General features: G+C 49.3%; 1 protein-coding gene and 1 non-coding gene across 4 annotated transcripts in view; one reads left to right on the top strand and one right to left on the bottom strand.

Moving 5' to 3' along the window:
- The window catches only part of CHD6 (chromodomain helicase DNA binding protein 6), a 238,513-nt gene extending 231,830 nt beyond the window's left edge, over positions 1-6,683 (top strand). For all 3 annotated transcript variants that reach the window (XM_049779100.1, XM_049779101.1, XM_049779099.1), the window contains one exon: positions 5,171-6,683. In XM_049779100.1, the coding sequence (XP_049635057.1) occupies positions 5,171-6,055 (885 nt within the window). In that variant the 3' untranslated portion in view covers positions 6,056-6,683. The remainder of the gene's footprint in view (positions 1-5,170) is intronic.
- Positions 6,684-19,057: 12,374 nt separating this feature from the next.
- On the bottom strand, positions 19,058-19,164 carry LOC126019729 (U6 spliceosomal RNA). The gene has a single exon (XR_007499354.1). It is a non-coding gene; the product is annotated as a U6 spliceosomal RNA (small nuclear RNA).
- Positions 19,165-19,597: the final 433 nt, after the last annotated feature.

The raw sequence follows: 19,597 nt of genomic DNA, 5'->3' as shown, positions 1-19,597 counted from the left end.
CCTCCTTTAGCCCCATCATATGATCTGAGACTTTGGGGGGGGTGGGGGGGGTTGCGACTTAGCATCACAGGTTCTGCTACCCCTAGGAAGCCAGTTTTCTGTACTCCAGAGACCATCAGATCAGTCCTTAAAGTCAGGTTTTCAAAAACCGAACAGAACAGAATAATGGGTAAGGTGCTTTCTGACCGAGGCTATCAGCAGCACATAAGGTCCCCAAGCCCCACCAAGATTGATCCCTGAGCACAGAGCCAGAAGTAAGCTAGATGTTGCCCAGAAACAAAGGCAGGTTTGTACACACCTCCTTTATATAGTTCATGTTGGTCAGTTCCATTTGTTCTCATGCATATATAGTTATTTCTTTTTGAGCCATTTGACAATAAATTGCATACATGATAGTTCACCCCTAAATGCTACATGTCTCCCAAGACTTTTTCTATAAAACTATAACCATTAGGCTAGTCCAGTAATACAGTTAATAGGACACTAGCCTTGTGGCTTACCCGGGTCCAATCCTTGGTATCCTATATGGTCCCCTAAGCCCACCAGGAGTGATCCCTGATCACAGAGCCAAAAGTAAGCCCTGAGCACTACTAGGTATGGCCCTTAAACAACAAAAAATTAAACTATTATCACCTACAGATTTTAGAACTAATATGTACATTGTTTTTAGGATTCTTTGGGGACAAGAGAGTTTTTCACCCTGTGGTGCTCAGGGCTTACTCCTTACTCCATGCATAGAGATCACTCTTAGCTTGACTCAGGGGGAAGATGTGGTCTCAGAGCTTGAACCCAGGTCTACTACACACAAGGCAAGTGGCTTACTTGTCATACTATCTCTCGAGCCCTGTTTTTAGGATTTGTAAACATGTATCCACACACGAATTTTGTTAGATCTCTCCTTGCTCAATGAATGCAGGCCTATTTAACCTTCCTGAAAGGAATAAGGAAGAGGGTCACTTCCCCCTTCTCCATTGCATTGGAGTTTTTTTTTTTTTGTTTGTTTGTTTTTTGGTTTTTGGGCCACACCCAGTGACGCTCAGGGGTTACTCCTGGCTATGCGCTCAGAAGTTGCTCCTGGCTTCTTGGGGGACCATATGGGACGCTGGGGGATCGAACCGAGGTCCGTCCTAGGCTAGCGCAGGCAAGGCAGGCACCTTACCTCCAGCGCCACCGCCCGGCCCCTGCATTGGAGTTTTGCTTGAGTTGGGATATGCCAGCTCTAGGATAAATGCTGTTGTGCTCTGATGACTTTGTCCATGCCAAGCTGGGATACCCATAGAACTGCCTGGAAAGAGCATGTTGCCTCCAGAGTTGCATGAATGCCTGATTCTCTTTCTCCTTGATATTGGTGCCCTCTCCCCTGCTCTTTCCTGGGTAAGGAAGCGGATTAGCTCCCAGGGTATAATTACCACAGGGAGAGCTGCCAGAGTCTGACTTGGCCACTGTGTGTGGTCGTAGAGTTTCTGGAGACTCAAGGGGCTCCCTCCCCTCCCACAGGAAGTGGTGAGCACCGGCTTCCTCTGCCAGTGGGTCTCTGCTTTGGACAAAGAACTTCCCACTGCTGGGGCCTTCTGCTCTCCAATTCTGCAGGGGAAAGAAAAGGTGGGTGTCTGGTGCTTTCTTAGCAGGATCTCAGTTCAGAAAGGGCCACATCCTCTATATATTAGTGGGCCTCAGCACATTGACAAGAAGGCCATTTGGGGGCCTCCTGATGTCTGAGGAATGTGAACGGGGCCAGGAGAGAGCAAAGGTCTAGTGAAATGCAAGCCGGTCTTGAATGAGTTCTCTAGCTCTGAGTGCCTCCAGCTACAAGCAAAATTTGTCAAAGCCCTGTTGTTCCTGGCAGATCATTCAGGAGGAAGGTGGAGGCAATATTCCCTGGGTTTATTTTTGGTCACAACAGAAAGTTTGCTAACACTAATCTTGCACTTCCACTATGGAGTCATAGGGACAGTTATAAGGGAACTCTGGGCACATGAAGGAAAAACACACCCCAACATCTTTCCTAGCTCTGGGCTATGGGTGGGTTCAGAGAAGAATGCTCAGAAAAGCACTATAGTTGGTTGCGGCCACTCCTGTCTGGCTGGATGGAGATGTGGGATGCCCAACAGGGACCTGAGATTGCACAAAGATGGACTCAAGGGAGAACTGCACTCTCTTGGTTCCCCATGCATGAAGTTTTGCTCTCTTCAGAAATAGGAGCAAGACCAGAGTTGCTGTCTGGGTGATAGGTTTCAGGGCTCACATGAGCAGTTGCCAGATACCAATCAGCTTGGTTGGATTGGAGACCCACATGATGTGGTATCCTGGGACCACAGGACCTAAATTCTAGCCTGTTCTGTCCTTGCCCCACTGTGCCCCTAGGCAAATCCCTGCCCCCTCACTGGTGAGAAGGGGCTAAGCTGAACAGGTTGGAAAGAGATTTTGAACCAATTTAACTGTCATAGAGCTTTCTGCCTGTGAAAACCAGGTTTTTCTTGAAGACAGTGTATAACTTTAAAAATAGTACAGGGGCCAGAGTGGTGCCACAGCGGTAGGGCATTTGCCTTACATGTGGCTGACCCAGGACAGACCTGGGTTTGATCCCAGTCATCCCATATGGTCCCCCCCCCCCAAGCTAGGAGCAATTTCTGAGTGCAGAGCCAGGAGTAACCCCCGAACACCGCCATTTGTGGCCCAAAGAAACCAAAATAAATGAATAAAAATAATACAAGTAGGGCCAAAGCAACAGTGCAGCAGCAGGTAGGACACGTGCCTTGTATATGGTCAAACCTGAATTTGAATCCAAGTACCCCATATGGTGCCCTAAACCCTGAGTACTTGGTGGGTATGACCCAGAAAACAATAAATAAAAGATATTAGCTCCCAGGAAGATAGCCAGGGTTACCAGGCAGAGTCTGGGGTCAATCAATGTGAGGATCAGTTGAGTTGGTACAGGGGCCACACAGCACGAAGGAGTCTGACTTGGTAAATGACTTCCTGGCACTGGCCTTACTCTAGCCGAACTTTCCGCCATCCTCACTGCCTTCTGTGCCACCACAGAAAGCATGTTTTCCCTGCCTTTCTCTGGAACCCTGTGTCCCAGCAACTCCTTATGAAGCCCTTGACATACAGATGTGCACTTGGCTCAGTAAAACAGCAATAGTGCTCTAATCCCTATGACCAACCCTAGGCAGAGACCTATTGGGTCCTGGAAGGAAGAAATGTGTAAACCATGGGCTCATGGAGCTGCTGAGTCACAGCACAGAGTGGCAGGTTGGACAAGATTTCCCCACTGCTCACCATAGATACCCTGGCCTCTGACTTTCTCCACCTCTCTAGATTAATGTGAAAGGGTTTGGGGGCTGAGAGAAGGGTTTGGGGACCTAGTTTCTTTCATTAAGACTGGTGGTACCCCCTGTCTTGCTGTGCTAAGAGTATAGCTGATGCGGGCCACATCCCTGTCCCCTGCTCTTTGCAGACAGACAGGTAGGGACGGCATTAGAGTGAGCGAGAACCCGAAAGGAAGGTGAGTCGTGAAGTTGCTAAGCTTCTGGAGATACCGTTGAACTCTCCCACTTTGCACCACTTGGTAGAGCCCTTTGGACCTCCACGGGACCCCACAACCCAGTCCTGTGGGAACCTGAGTCTCCAGCAGGACCCAGGATGACAGGTCTCTGGAGGCCACTCTGCAGTTCTTCAGCACCCGTGTCTCTAGGGCAGGACACAAGGATAATCCCTCGGACAGTCACTGTTGGTTCCTTTCAAAGTGGTTCAGAAAGGGGGACTCACTGCCCTGAGCCCTTTCTCCTTTATACTCCTTGTGCTTTGATGACCAACTGCTGAAGAGCAAGCATGAGTCCCCTTGAATGCTGTGACTGGGGTGCTGTGATGGGTCCAAGGGAAGAAAGAAGGAAGGTGTGTGCAGCCACCCCCAAAACCCCTCTGGGTGTTTATGTCTGCCAGAGTCCTGGCAGAAATCTTTCCTGTGGGAAAGGGTTTCCTCCAGGAGGAGCCTTCAGCTGAGTCTGGGTGAGAGGCAGCCAAGGGCCTATCCCCTCTATTCCCTTTGCAAACAGATGGGGTCCGGGAGAGCAAAGAGGGTGTGCGGCCCACAGTGGACCAGCTCCTGAGCAGCACTTTCTTTTTTGCACTGCCCACCTCAGCTCATTGATCTGACAAACCCTACTGGTCCCTTGATTCCCATCTCTGAACTACCCAACCTGTGAACAGATGCAGTGCTGACGCCCCAGGCAGCTGCAGTCCACATGGTTCCCTGCAGAGGAAACCACAGAATAGAGGGTTGCTTGGTGGTTTCTCTTAGGGAAGCCAGCACATCTAGTGTGCATTCACTTCAGAGCAGACACTCAAAGTCCCCAAGGTTTGATGCTGAACAGAAAGGAGCTTAGGATTGGAGGGGTGGGGTACACACCCCCAGTTACGAAGTCCTTCGTATGGCCCATTCATTACATCATCTCTTCCACTGACCCTGAAGACTGGGACCCTTGTTCTTTCTCACCAGAACACTGAGAAGTTAACTGGCTTGGTCGAAGCTCCCAGCTGGGGGATTTCTGAGCACAGGTGATGCTCAGGCCTGCCTGCTCCAAAACCTCATCTGTTTGTTGCTTCAATTCAAAGTTCTGTTCTGTTCTGTTTATCGGGTAACACGACAGTGGGTAGGGCACTTACCTTGCATGAAGCTGACCTGCCTTTCATTCCCAACATCCCAGAGTGTCTCCCCAGCCAACTAGGAGTGATTCCTGAGTGTAGAGCCAGGAGTAACCTCTAAGCACCACCCAAGCCCACCCAAACACCCAAAACAAAAAAAGCTCCCTCCTTTGTAAGTATGAGAAAGGAATGCAAAGGTCTGGTCCAGAGATCAAAGCCACAAGAGGCCCAGCCGAGCTCTGCACCTCCATAGTTATCTCTAGCTCTCCATGTGCAGGCTGCTTTTCGGGGTGACCCTGATTTTGCCTGCTTGGGAGTGGTAGGCTCTTGAGAAGAGACTTCAGGTGTGGCGAGGCAGAAGAGTTGTTGAACCCTGGGTGGATGAGTACACAGGAATTCTGGGTTGCTTCATGAACCAGGGCCAGGCCTGGCCAAAGAAGTACCTTGGTCATCTTCTCTGTCGATCACTCACTATTTAGCCTTTCTCAGGATGTGGTGTTTCTCATTCTTTTTTATTTTGCAGGGGTTTCTTCCAGAAAACAAATCTAACCACACCCTGCCTGAGCCTGCACTTCGGGACACGGGGTCCCGCCGGAGGGGCCGGCGGCCTCGCACTGACCTCCTGAAAGCCCCAGCCATCGTGGCAGACTCACCTTCGGGAATGGGGCCCCTGTTCATGAACGGGCTCATTGCCGGCATGGACCTGGTGGCGCTTCAGAACATGCGAAACATGCCCAGCATCCCCCTCACGGGGCTGGTGGGATTCCCGGCTGGCTTTGCCGCCATGCCCACAGGTGAAGAAGTCAAGAGCACCCTGAGCATGCTGCCCATGATGCTGCCAGGAATGGCTGCTGTGCCCCAGATGTTTGGGGTCGGGGGACTCCTCAACGCACCCATGGCCAGTACCTGCGCTTCGGCCGTACCGGCACCTCTGTCAAGCACAACGAAAAGTGGCACGGCCACCTCGGAAAAGACTGCCGAGGACAAGCCGGCCAGCCACGATGTGAAAACAGACACATTAGCTGAAGACAAGCCTGGCCCTAGTCCATTTTCGGATCAATCCGAACCTGCAATAACTACGAGTAGTCCTGTGGCTTTTAACCCATTTCTTCTCCCGGGAGTGTCTCCTGGACTCATCTACCCATCCATGTTTCTCTCCCCTGGCATGGGCATGGCTCTGCCAGCCATGCAGCAGGCCAGACACTCGGAAATAATAAGTCTGGAAAGCCAGAAGAGGAGGAAGAAGAAAACAAAAGGGGACAACCCCGAACCTGCTTCTGCGTCTGAAAAGGAGACTGGCAGTGATCCCAGCTGCCCTGAATCCAGGGCCCCCACACCCACGGAGAGAGAACATGCGTATCAGGCCAGGGAAGGAGGGCTTAAAGACTCCAGCAGTGACACCAATTAGAACTCTTTCATTTGAGAAATTGTGACTTGTAAGTTTCTTATCCCATAACGGTTTGTTACTTCCCTCACTTCACCTTCATCCCAACCTGTGTTCCCATCAGTAATGATCCACCCACCTGGTTTCCTGTCAGAACTATGGTAACAGACGTTAATAGTCGCAGGGTCTTGCCACTTTTGTTAGTTAAGTGTCGTCGACCTAGTCTAGGAGGCACAGAGTTCTCATTCTGTTATCCAGTTGTTCATTCCAGCGATCGTAGTTAATACAGTGACACGCCCTCCCCCCTTCTCTTCCAAGTTTCCCATTCGAGGAGAAAAAAACAATGGCAAAAGGAAGCTATCTAGGAATCTGTCTTTGAAGGCTAAAAAACGGACAAAGGGTAGCTCTTTTCCATGAGCTGTGTTGAACAGGACGTAACGGGGCAACCAAAAAGCACAGACAAAGAAAGTGCTGGTACATATTTTTCAGTTGAAATATTTCCCTATTTTATCATGATTCCTAAATGAGTAGTATAGACAGAGTATATAACTAATGGTTGAAATGCATATATTCCTTTCTTTATAAAACAAAATCTCACTGGTCGTAACATGATTTCTCCCTCCCTGGTTCTTTCAGCCCCCTGCAGCAAGAAATACTGACTAGGCATTCTCTTTTACCTGAATATTCCCCGCTCCCGAGCTGGGATCACTCTCAGGAGGAGAAAGCTTTACACACCGTAGAGCTCTACCTGCCCCAGGGACCAGGCTCCGAGGCTCCCAGACCAGCCTGGCACCCTGCCCTTGACCTCTCCCTCATTGTACTCGCTCTAGCCATGGCCCACGCACACCTAGCAGATTTTTCTTTTGCGTTCCCCCTCAGCAAAGTGGGGATCTTTCTGGACCCTGCAAGAAAAATAGTCATTCACCCTTTTGACCCTCTCTTTGTCCCTCTGTTGGAGTTATTGGGAATTGTCAAAAAGAAAATAGTGTGCCACCTCACCTTTTCTAAGGTGGCTATGAGGTTTTTCCTTCTCTCCATTTCCTCTGTTTATCCACATAGACCTGAATTCCAGATGATCAGGTGCAGGTCGGTTCCCTTTTCCCCTGCCAGAGCCACACTCACCCACTTTCTCCCACCTCCCCACTCAGACTTCTCCCCCTCCCCGAGAGACCAGTCTTCATTGAAGGTTGAGACTGAGGCCTGAAACCAGCTCGTGGTGGAGCCCTGGGGGCACAGGACTGTGCTGGATGTTGGAAACATTGGAAGTGTTCCTAGTACCGGCTTCACTTTTTTGTTGTCACATTGACTGTATTTTTTACCTTTTTCTGTTACAGTTTTGCTAATTTATCGAAGGTCCAAAAGTTTTGACATAACTATTTCAGTTTCCATTATTTATTTATGATGCTTTTGTCATTGTCTTTTATACATTTGGAATTATAAATTATGTAAATGTTGAAATGAGCATCTCAAAGAAGTCTGTTAAATCGTGACCGAGAAATCAGTGTATTTTCAAAACCATGGAGCCCCAGTTTTATGAATCAGAGATATAAATCAGAACTTCTAGAGCAGATCATATAAGAATCCCATGATTGAACAAATCCTATTTAACGACATCTTTGTAGTATAGATGTTCTATAATGCTGACAACAGATTTCTTAGAAATGCTGCTTTCTCTATTTAACTAACATTTTGTTCAGTTTTGCCTCCAGTGGAAGCAGAAAGGTTTTTTCAGCTGTTAAATCCTAAAAAAAGAAAAAAATCAATATAATTTATTTATGTAAAAAAATCACTCAATCGATATATTTTTGAACCTTTTAAGTACTAATTTTTTTTTATTAAGTAGGAAAAAATGTATTTGCCCTAAATCCTTAAAATACAAATGCTATAAAAATCCATGTATCTTGAAAGCCTTACTGCAAAAGAGTATTATAGACATCCAGCAGAGCCTGGTTCTTCGTTGTCCTTCTTGTTGTTTTGTATGGAAAAGCTGCTTTTCCCAGGTTCCGCTTAGAACCTCCAGTAGGTCACAGGGTTCAATATGGATCTGATTTAAAAACCCACCAGCATGCTAAACCCCTTGTTATATCTTACTGAACCTGTATGTTAACTTTCTGGGTGTTTAGGCTTCTATTTGACTGCTGTTGTGTCCCTGTTTGCAAAATGAAAAATGACACTCTGGATTATTTGCTCTGTAAGGCATAAGTGCTTCTTATGATTATTTTGACATTACCAAGAGCAAAAGCCCAATTTAAACTCATCAGCAGACTTTGAGCCTTTTCATCTAATTCCATGTCACCCACAGCCATAACTTTCCTTGATCATTCTTCACCCATGTCTTACATAATAAATTGTCTGTGGTCTTGATCCTGGATTTAAACAAACAAATAAGCAAAAAAGACTTTTGAAAACCAAATTTATATTTGAGGGCTTTGGTGGCACTTGAATGCCCCCTGCTGCCTGGGCATTGTATAAGTGCCTCGTGTGTGGTCTGTGAGAGCCTTCTCTCTCCCATAATCTCCTGGAGTGTGGGCACCCGATTGGTGGACTTGTTCGTTGGGCATTCCTGGGGGTTAACTTGACCTGGCAGAGCATCTGATCAAAGCAGCCAGAGAAAGGGCTGTGGTGCAAGCCTGAGGACCCCAGGGTCTGAAGCCCTGTGGACTGACTAGAGACCCTCCTGAATCCAAGAATGCCATGGAAACTGACGTTCCCGAGGCTCCTGAACAACTTTGTCTTCCTTTCTGGGCTCTAGAAGACATCACACCTTAAGAAGGGCTATGGGAAGTTATTGTAGAAGCCCAGCAGGAAAGTCTCAGGAGACTGAGGGCAGAAAATCCAACCTTGTTCAGGCCAATGGATGAGGGGAGGGGTTGGTGTACACCATTGTCAGCTGTGACTCTCTCCATTTCAAGGAAGGATGTAGGACAGCTTTGTAGACCGTAGGAGAAATGCTTGAGATTGGGTTTTCCTTAGACTCAACTCCTGCCCTACTAGGTTCTTCCTCACAAGAGGGTAAAAAAAGTACAGTTAGCCGTCAATTGAGCTAGTGTCTTGGTCTTTGTGTGTTTGTCATAAATGATCTCATTTGTTGCAAAGACTCAGGTATGGGATAAAAGGACACTCTGGTGTCTGGTCTGCCCCATAAGGAGGTGTCACAACTCTCAGGAGTCGCAGACCAGTGATGGGATAGGCACAGTTGCTTCACCCCTGTACCCATTAAGAGCCCTCACCCAAGAGACTCACTGAATTGCCTTTGGCAAAGCAGGTGCTCGTCACCAGAGTCTGGAAAACCTTATGTTGGATTTATTGACCACAGATGTTCTAAACTGAGTTTCAGCACAAATCCTTTTTGCCTCTGGATTCTCCTCTCTTCTTTCTCACTTAATGCCTAGGATGGCTTTTTGAACCAAATCTCTGTGGTACTGGAATGTGAGGACAGGAACACATGAGTGACCAGCTGGGCTGTGGGTAACATCGAAGTGCAGACAGGGAGGACCTGGCTCCACTGCATGGTGGACTACCTCTTGAGTCTAGTACTCAGACAGTTCTTGAATAAAGATGAACAAGGAGAGGGAAGAGGCATCAATGGGGTTAGTGGGGAGTAATTTCTCTACTTCCTTTTGCCCCTGTTTCCTCATCCAAAACCAGATAACTATGGCTCGTAGGTTTGTGGATGCAGTGGATTGGAATGATCAATGCCAGTATTGCACAGCTGTTTTATCAGAGCCATCGATCTTTATTCTCTCTGAGTAGCCAAAGAGGTGAGGATTACCCAGTCTCCCTGGAAAGATCATCACATGGAAGATTAAACGGGAGGCAGGAATACAGATCACTATTACCCAAGTCCCTGTAAACTCCAGTGTTACGGCCTGACAGGGACCCCTTCAGTCCTTCCATAAGCACCAGACAATCAGTCATACAAGACCACTCTAGTGTCCGGTAAGTCCCCTTGGATTTAGCAGGGGAAGTGACTTCCCATGAAATTGGCATTTCCCATAAACTCGTGGTGTAAACATAGGGTTGCAGTGTTTGCATATAGTTATACCAAAATTGTTTTGATATGGAATTGAAATTGAATTGAACATCCTGCATTGACTCTGGTGGCCTTGCCCAGAATTAGGATACATGCTCTGCTTGAGTGGGCTTGGATTGCAGTCACCACTCTTACCCAATTTGTATATAAGAGAACCAAGATCCATAGAGGCTAAGTGTGACCAGTCACACTGGGGGTCCAGAGAATCCAGGAACATAGGCTGACCAACAGCAGGTAAGCATGGGCCCCTGATCTAACGACTGGACAGGTTTTCTCCATAAAGCACAGCTTTGTGTATCCCTGGGCCCAGGAGTTGAAGTGGGAGTATAGTCGATAAGCTCAGATGATAGAAAAGTGGGAGGGAGGGAGAATTGAGGGTATGCACAAACCTTCCTGAGTTTTTTTTTTGGGGGGGGGCACACCCGGCGGTGCTCAGGGGTTACTCCTGGCTGTCTCCTCAGAAATAGCTCCTGGCAGGCACGGGGGACCATATGGGACACCGGGATTCAAACCAACCACCTTTGGTCCTGGATCTGCTGCTTGCAAGGCAAACGCCGCTGTGCTATCTCTCCAGGCCCCTCCCTGAGTTTTGTAGAATGAGCTTCCAAAGAAAAGGTCCAGGTCTGACTGACCAGGTTTTAGGGAGAAAAGCCTAAAAGCTTCAATCCAGCTTCAGCTCTTAGATCAAGTGTCCACGGATACCACCACACCATCTGGGCTTCACCGTGGGCTGTGGGAAAGCTCAGCCCAGCCGTCAAGCCCAGCTCTGCTCTCTCTTCCTTCACTCTATTCACTACCACACCTTCCCCTGCATATGCTCCTGAAGCTCCTGGGAGGACCAAGCCCTGGGGATAAACAGGGAAAGGATGAAAACTTAGAGGTGGGGTTGACGCCTCCAGACCAACACCTCATCCCCTTTGTATAGAGGGCCAGAGGACATACCACCACATGTTTTGTACAATCCACTTTTGTGTATTTTTGTTTTGGGGCCACACAGCAATGCTCGGGTTATTCCTGGCTCTGCACTCAGGAATTAATCCTATTGGACTCAGGAACCATATGGAAGTACCGGGAATCGAACCCAGGTTGGCTGAGTGCAAATCAAACATACTACCTGCTGTACCCATACCTCACTTTTGTGTTTTGAGGGAGGAGGAATTGAAAGAACTGACACAGGAAGATCATGCCAAGTGTGGACTTTAGAGACCATTTCTAAAGTTCCAATAGTATCCAGCTGCTCTCCTTTCTCTGGGTACAGCTGTGTGACCACCTGTGAGAAGACGGTGAGACCTTCCCCACCCTAAAGAAGGTGTGAGGAGTAAGAACTGCATGGCCCACAGGTTAGAATATCTTTTGCCTGGCTCTTTGCAGAGAAAGTTTGCTGACCTCTGTCCTAGAACACCGTTTTTTGTATTTTAAAATATTTGGGCCATACCTCACAGTGCAGAGGGACTACTCTGGGATCAGTGCTTAGGGGACCATACAATGCTGCCATCAAACCCGAGACTCCCAAATGAAAAGTTTGTGCTCCAGCTCAATCTCTCAGCAGAAAAACCCGTTACTTTAAAACAATCTGGAATGAGCGGAAACATGATTTTGCCTTAGGTATGACTCATTCCCTCACCAGTACTTGTACAAGATGGAAGAATGCAAAGCTGCCCTGGGGAACATGCCACCCTATTCTCTTGTTTTAACCTAGAAGAAAGTCTGGAGCTGCCTTGCCCACTTTCCTTCCCCACGCCTCATGTTTCGTTTGGGCCAAAAGATCAGAATCAGGACAGATGTAAAGATGCAAGGAAGAGAGAAACTGTGGAATTTTCCTAGGAGGACCCAAAAGTGCAGGACAAAGGATTGAGGACAGGCAGAGGGAGGCAAAGGTTTCTGTGCATTGGGAATGAACCAATGAGACAGGCTGAGTAGACAATGTGGGCTCTGCCCTCAGAGATCTCCCGGGAAGAGGAGCAGACACTGGCAATTTTCACACCAAGAGATAAAAGGCCAGACATGCATGCATCGTTAACAGTGGCTGGAACCCCCAGCAGATGATCTGGCCAAGCTCCCTGGTAGCAGAGTCAGCAGAAGGAAGACAGCAAAGAGCAGCTCCAATGACCCAAGGGAATCTCTGGGGGGGAAAAGAGTTCCAAACTCAGCCCTCCTGGGGCAAAAGGCAATAGACTCGCCCCTCATTTGATCGAACAGGGAAGTTTCCTGTGGACTTAAACACTTATTGCTGTGTCCCAGTTCACAGTGCAGCAGGTGGGAGTGGGGACTGAACAGAGGACACCTTGCTCCAGGGTACCTAACACCTAACTACGAACTCTAAAGGGCAGTGCCCTGACTGTCCCCCCACCAAAGAGTATAGACCCAGGAGGTGTCATTACTTCTATACTCAACCTCCGACCAATGGGGCAATCCTCACAGGCACCAAGAGCATGGACAGAGCCACCATGGATGCTGATAGGCAAGCATGCAAGAGGGAGTAGGGACATGATCCCAGAAAAGAGGTGATTCCCCCAGCAAGAGGGAGAGTTTCCGGTAGAGCCCGTGTGTGGTCCCAGGTGTGATCCCTGTCTGGCACAACTGAAAGAAAGACAGTTTTCCAAATACAAGCGACCCACATGCACCCTTTGCTTGTGGGGTGACCAATGGGTGAGGAGAACCTCTCTGGGCATCCTACATAGGGATGGTCAAGACAGAGTTATTCTGAACCCAAAGGGAATGAAGAAGTAAGTCAGGGTCCCATTGAGGATGTGGCAGTGGCCCCGCAAGGTGGAACCTCTGTCCTTTCGCTAGACCATGTTGCTGCCCAGCCTGGCAATGCCAGGCACAGACTGCCTATTACCTACCTTCACTGTTTTCCTTTGTGTTTGTTGTTGTTGTTGTTGTTTTGGGGCAACGCTCAGGGGTTACTTCAGTCTCTGTGCTCAAAAATTACTCCTGGCAGGGGACCATATGGGATGCCGGGGATTGAACTTGGGTTGGCCACGTGCTAGGTAAATGCCGTACCCACTGTGCTCTCCAGCCCTTAGATTCTTTTAGTTTTAGTGGTTTGGGGACCACACCAGTGGTGCTCAGGGATTACTCGTGGTTGTGATGGAGATTGAATCTGGTCAGCCACATGCCAGGCAAACGCTTTTATCCTCCTGTACACTCTCTTCTTGTCCTTGACCAGGCAAATCTAGTCCAGCCTGTGCATAGAGCCTGAGGCCCAGCTTGAAGAATGGCTCATGCTGGTGAGAGATGAGTTTAGAGGTGCTAGTAGGGCTGTGGTAGCCCTGTGCCCTGGGAAGAGCAATGGGGTACCAGGAAAAGTTCAAGGGTTCAGGTCAGCATGACGCTAGCAGCTCACAGCCTCCAGGAAAATCTGGAAGTGTATACCAGACCAGCAGGATCTCCCCAGTCTTCCTCATCAGCTAATGAATGTCTGGTGGTCCCACACTCTGCACAGCACTCAGTCCCCCCACACCAATGGGCTGCCCGAGAGCAGAATGAGGGGCAGCACCCACAGTCCTGCAGGGCAGAAAGGAGCCCAGCCTGGGGCAGACTGGGACTCAGGCCTGCAGAGGTGTTAAACCTCTTTCCTGGCGGCCAGAGCAGGAAAACACTAGACACCCCTCCCTCCCTCCTCCTGCCTTCTCACTCCAGCTCTAGGCCTGGCTTTTCCATTCACAGATCCCAACTTTCCAGGCCGGGGAGAGCTAGAGGAGCTGCCAAGGCCCAGTGAATGCATCCTGGGGGGGGGGGGAGGTGAGAGGAGAGCACACAGGTGGGGGTGGTGACAAAGCCCCAGAGTGGGGCACCCCTCTGTTCTCCCTTTCCCTTGCTCCTACCTCAACTGGGCCAGCTGAACCCTGAGATACAGTTGGAGGAATAGGTTCTGTCCCTGCCCTGGCTAAGCTCTTGCCCTGTGGCCTTCCTGTTTCCCTTAGCCCCTATGTGGGAGGGGACAGCTAGGCAGCCTCCCTGCTGTGTGTAGTGAAGGGGGGGGGGATGGATTCTGAGTCCCTTTCAACAGTGCTCAGTATCCCAAAATAGGCCCCAACTGAGGTACCATGTTCACCCCACTCAGCCAGCCAGGTTATCTCCACATGGAGAAGGCGCCAGGATGCAAGGCCCCATGGCACTGTCTGTGAAGACATGCAGGAGCTCAGCATCCCAAAGCCCTGCCTCTGTGTGCCTCAACTTAAGATGTCTGAGTGCCTTTTGGCCCTCAGTTCCTTGTGCATGAAGCCAGCCGTCCCTTCTATGCTCAGTTCTCAGACCAACCCCTGACCAACATGCTAGGAAAGAGCCTCACCTCTCATGCAGAGTTCTGGAAGGGAAGAGGAAAAGGAGACAGCTTCCTATCCACTCACATCCTGGCTACTCTGCCTTGCACAGTGTGTCCAACAGCAGCTATTATGCCCCATGGTAGTAAGAGTGACCACCTGGTGAACTCTGAGCGGTGAGCCTCAGCGCCTCTCACCCCCTAGTCAGGCCTTCTGCCAACATCCTATCCTAGGGCCCTGCCCATACCCCATGCCCCATGCCCTCAGAGGGTGGAGCCTGAGATGAGTGGGAGCTGCCTAGGGAAAATCAGCTTAAAGACTCCAGAGCACAAGTCATTCAGGTGATGGATGAAAGATGCCTTGTACCACTGACACCACCCACTGTCATGGAGTCCAGTCTCCTGTAGTCTGGGGGCTGTGGGCAGCAGGCTCCAGGCCTCCCTGGTCAGGTAGACCCCAGGTTTCAGGTTTCCCTTCTCTGTGGGCAATGGGGTCTCTACTGCCATATCCCCAGGGGCCTCACAGCTCTGCCAGCCTGGGCAGGACACCCAGCCCTACTGGTGCCCTGTCCTTGGAGGTGGAGAATCCTTGGCCTAAGCTTCACCTTCAGCCCAAGGGCCCCCTTCTGGCTAGTGCTCCCACTTCTGCTCAGAATGCAGGTCCAAGTCCCCTCAACAGCGTTTCCACCTTCCGGCTAGGCGATTCCCCAAGAGCTTTTTTCCAAAGAGTTGGCTGGAAGCCACAGAACTTTGGGAACAGATTCAGGCCAAGCCAAGCTGTGCAAACCTGCCTTCCTCCCCGAGCTGAAAGGGGCCAGGTTGTTCCTAGACAAATGCAGAGGTTGGATTTGGGGGTGTGGAAAAAAAGGAGGGGGTTACTTTGGGAGGCTTACAAAGTGCAGAGGGGACAGGGAGTTGGGGGGTGGGGAGTGCAGGATGGAGAGGTTTGGCCAGGGAGCATAGAGGGGGGGCTTGGACCAGGTTTCTCCTGTAGACCCACTCACAAAACACACCCCCGCACACTCGGTCTCCACGTGGCTCAGCAGCCCACAGTAGTGCCAACAACGTGTATGGACGGATGCTGGCAAACACATAAATAGGCACAGGTCCACCTAAAGTTGCAGCTAAGTGCAGGCTGTAACATGTTCACACATAAAGACCCACATAAACATGTATGCACATGCATACACCCAAAGATACACAAACAACACAGAAATGCCATCACAGACGGAGAGGGCAGAAAAAGGGTCTGAGCGTCCTCGCAGTTCAGCTCCCAGGGCCAAAGAAAGACACACACACACGTATACACACATAACACATACATACAAATAGACATATACACATAAGAGTGCCACAGTTACACACAACACATTTTATATACACTGATATACTCCATATATACAGCAACAACAACCCCATGTCTACACACCAGACACTTTTAGATACACACACCACAAACATGCATACAGACACACTTATATACACACATACATGCAACAGTACCACAATTACATACAACAGTTATATACTGATGTACACCACAGCCTCATGTCTACATATAACACACAATACATTCTTCTTTTTTTTTTTTTTTTGGTTTTTTTGGGCCACGCCCGGCAGTGCTCAGGGGTTACTCCTGGCTGTCTGCTCAGAAATAGCTCCTGGCAGGCAGGGGGGACCATATGGGACACCGGGATTCGAACCAACCACCTTTGGTCCTGGAGCGGCTGCTTGCAAGGCAAATGCCGCTGTGCTATCTCTCCGGGCCCCACAATACATTCTTATACACACAACACACGCAGCAGTACCACATCTACACAAAACGCACTTGTGTATGCACTCAAACACACATACCTTCATACACACAACAGCCCCCTTCACATCTACTCATAACAGACATAACATAGACCTACAGTGCACATACATCACACCCAGCACGCAACTTCCCTCTCGGGAGCTCTGGGCTCCAGGGCTCCTTCAGTCACACCCTGGGCTGGGAAAGAAAGCGCCTTTGTGTGCTGGGCCGAGCAGAAGCAGCTGCAGCTTCCTTCTGGATTCGCGCCAGGCGGTTCCTTGCCCCAGGGGATGAAGGTCAGGCAAAGCCAGGGATGGAGGGTGAGGGAGCTGGATGCCAACAGTCACTGCCACCCTCCCAGGGCACTGGCTAGCTGAGCAGAGCCCAGAGGCTACTTCCCACTCTTGCCTCTGACCCCCTACCCTCTTTTCAGAACCCCTCAGCCTTCAGCCCTGATGCCACACTGACCCCGTCTAAGGGCAAAGTCTGGCCTTGACCTCCATGTCCACCTTGTGTCATTGGCTGACTTTGCTTTTGTTTTTGTTTGTTTACAGCAGAGTGGCAAGGCCAGGCCCTGTGATTAAAAAAAAATGTGACTAAGTCGTGGCTCATGGCGTCCTTACTTGGCCCACCCTGATTCCTGCCCCTGTTCCAGCACTTAAAACCCAGAACAAATCCTCTTCTCAGACTCCACCATGCACCTGGTCTACTCTAGGCATGATGCTTTGCCTCCAACACCCTGGGAAACCTTCACCCCACGGCACCCCTTCTCTCATTTGCTGCGCCCATATGCACAGTGTCCCTTTCGGCCCTCTGTCCTCTAGTGCTGGGCTTCAGCAGACCCCATCTTCAGTGAGAGCAGTCTATTTTCGGAGCTCAAGAGAATCTGACCCACGGATACCGCCAGAGGTGACATTCACACTGCTTCCAGAGTCTGTCCAGGATGTGTCTGTTTACCAGGTCAACAGGCTTCTGTAGACCTACTGTGCTCCAAGAGCTGACTGGGGCAATGCACGCACACACAGCCTTAGGATTTTACTACAGACTGGGGAGGGTCCCACATAGCATCTCAATTCCCCCATTGGGCCCCCTCTGGCCACAACATCACTTTCTCCCTCCCCTGTGTCTCTCTCATCACTCTCCTCCACCCGCCCAGTGCTCCCTGCTGCCCCAGACTGTGGGTCTCTCAAGGTCAGCCCCTCCTGGCTCTGAGCCCCTAGGAGACTGCTGGTCACTCAGCCAAGGCTTTCAGTAGCTCAAGTGTATTCAGTTCCCATCACGTTTTGCTCTTCCTGCCCTTCTCATGATTAGATCATTGGCAACTCGTATCCTTGCTGTTCAGAAAACTCTGCCATTTTAGAAACTAGCATGGTGGAGACTAAAGCTCAAACAGTCCTTTTCGGGGTTGGAGGTGCTACATATGCCCTGAGAGAGCAGAGAACTCACAGAAATTCCTGTTCTGAGGGGTCCATGGGCTGGTTGGGACTGAGAACAAGTCAGTGAAGAGCTTTGAGAGGCTGGGATGAAGGGCAGATGCTGTACTGGGGAATGGGAGGGGTTTGCATGGAAGCTAAGAGAGTCTTGTAGAAGAGGGGGCCTGGGACTGAACTTTGAAGGGGCAGTTCACATTTTTTTTTCTTTTTTCTTCCATTTGATAGAGATTAGAGAGGGTGGGGCAGGCAAAGGGAGTAGCAGAAAATGCTGGAAATGCCAAGTGCCTGCAAGGGACTGCAAGGGGTGTGCCTTGGGCTGCTGGAGAAACTGGCTCCTCTGGGAGCCAGGGAGACTGGGAAGCCCTGCCACAGGAGCACAGAGAGTTGGGAACCAAAGACTTCACCCAACCATTCCAGAACCCTCTGGCTCAACCCCAGTCTCACCACCTTCATCCTGCTGCAAATTTCACTCACATTGGTCTCGTACCCTCAATTTTCAGCTTAGGAATCATTGGATAGTGCAATGGATGGGAGGGTAGCTCAATGCTCTTCCTTCATGAACACCAGCATCTGGTCTCCACACTGAGCCAGGAATAGCTCCTGAACACTGCTCAGTATGGCTCCCTTCCCCCTCCAGCACCCCCAAAATTTTGCTCAGTGTGCTCTCTATCTTGAAATTCTTGATTCTTTGTCATTTAGCCATTCTGTCTTTCATTTCATTTTTGCAGTTTAGCCTTTATTTTACTGTGTTTGGATGAAAATAAACAATAGCCATTTTTGTCAAATCCGGCAATCTCTGGTTGTTTGATGTCTTTGCTGAAAATTGCTCCCTATCCTGAAATTGTGTCTGCACTAGAATTCTTCTCTGGTTTAACTCCTAACCTCTAAATCTTAAAGCCGTCATACGGTTATTTGTGAGGTAGGAATCTATTTTTTCCAGGTTGTAAGCCAGTTGTCTCTTTGTCCAAGAATTTATCTAAACTGACTTCTTAACTGTGTTCACAATTTAGCTCCCTCTTCTCTATTTTTAAAGTTACCCTTGTCATCCTAAAAGCAGAGGAGGAGAGAGCCAAAGTGATTGCATGGTGGGAGATTGTTTGCCTTGCAAGAGGCCAACCCAGGTTCAATCTCCAACATCCTATATGGTCCCCAGAGCACCATCAGGAATAATTCCTGAGTATAGAGCACCATGAGATATTGCTCAAAAACAAACTAACAAAGACAGAAGGAAAGTAGGAATTGAGACATGACCATTGAATGTCACAGAATTAATGGGACGGCTCAGAAGTTTGTCCCTGAGTGCAAACACCTCAGCGTCACACACGTGCAGGTAGCTGTACATTCATTGGTGGTCAGTGTCATAGCAGCTCCTAGGCTTCTCTTAAAAACAGAGATGTACAAGAGAGAAAACCCAGAAAGAACCAAAGCCTCTTGGTACCATGTATTTATACTGGCATTTTTTTTTGTTTTTTTTTTTGTTGTTGTTGTTGTTTTGTTTTTAAATATAGAATGCTTCATGAATTTGCGTGTCATCCTTGCGCAGGGGCCATGCTAATCTTCTCTATATCATTCCAATTTTAGTATATGTGCTGCCAAAGCGAGCACTATACTGGCATTTTTTAAATTTTGGCATTTTTTAAAAAGGCACAATGCAGGAAAGGCTGGAGTTGCCTACAGAAACCACTTTTCTGGCTTAGCTGCCACACGAGGCCCCCTGCCCAAAGGTGGCCAGAAAGCATTTCCTCTACACTTTAATTTGAAATGCATTTCCTCACTGCACTCTTGCCTCTCCTGTCTCTGGGCATTCTCTGCTCTGTTATTCTGGTGCAGATATCATGGTGTTTGGATTTTTTTTCAGGGTTGAAGAGAAAGGTGAGTCCTCAGCTCTGTCCATTCACAGGGACCCTCTGACAAGGCAGGACCCTCTGACAGGGCAGTGTCCACTGTCAGATATTCCTGGGGGGTGGTTTTCTCAAGCCTGTGAAAGTCAGGTCCCACATAGCAGGTTAGGCTGCAAAAAGAACTCAGCCTGTCCACC

This window comes from Suncus etruscus, chromosome 9 (genome assembly GCF_024139225.1).
Source record: "Suncus etruscus isolate mSunEtr1 chromosome 9, mSunEtr1.pri.cur, whole genome shotgun sequence".
NCBI lineage: Eukaryota > Metazoa > Chordata > Mammalia > Eulipotyphla > Soricidae > Suncus > Suncus etruscus.
The sequence above is the reverse complement of the archived record's forward strand: the minus strand, read 5'-3'. Positions and strand labels throughout refer to the sequence as shown.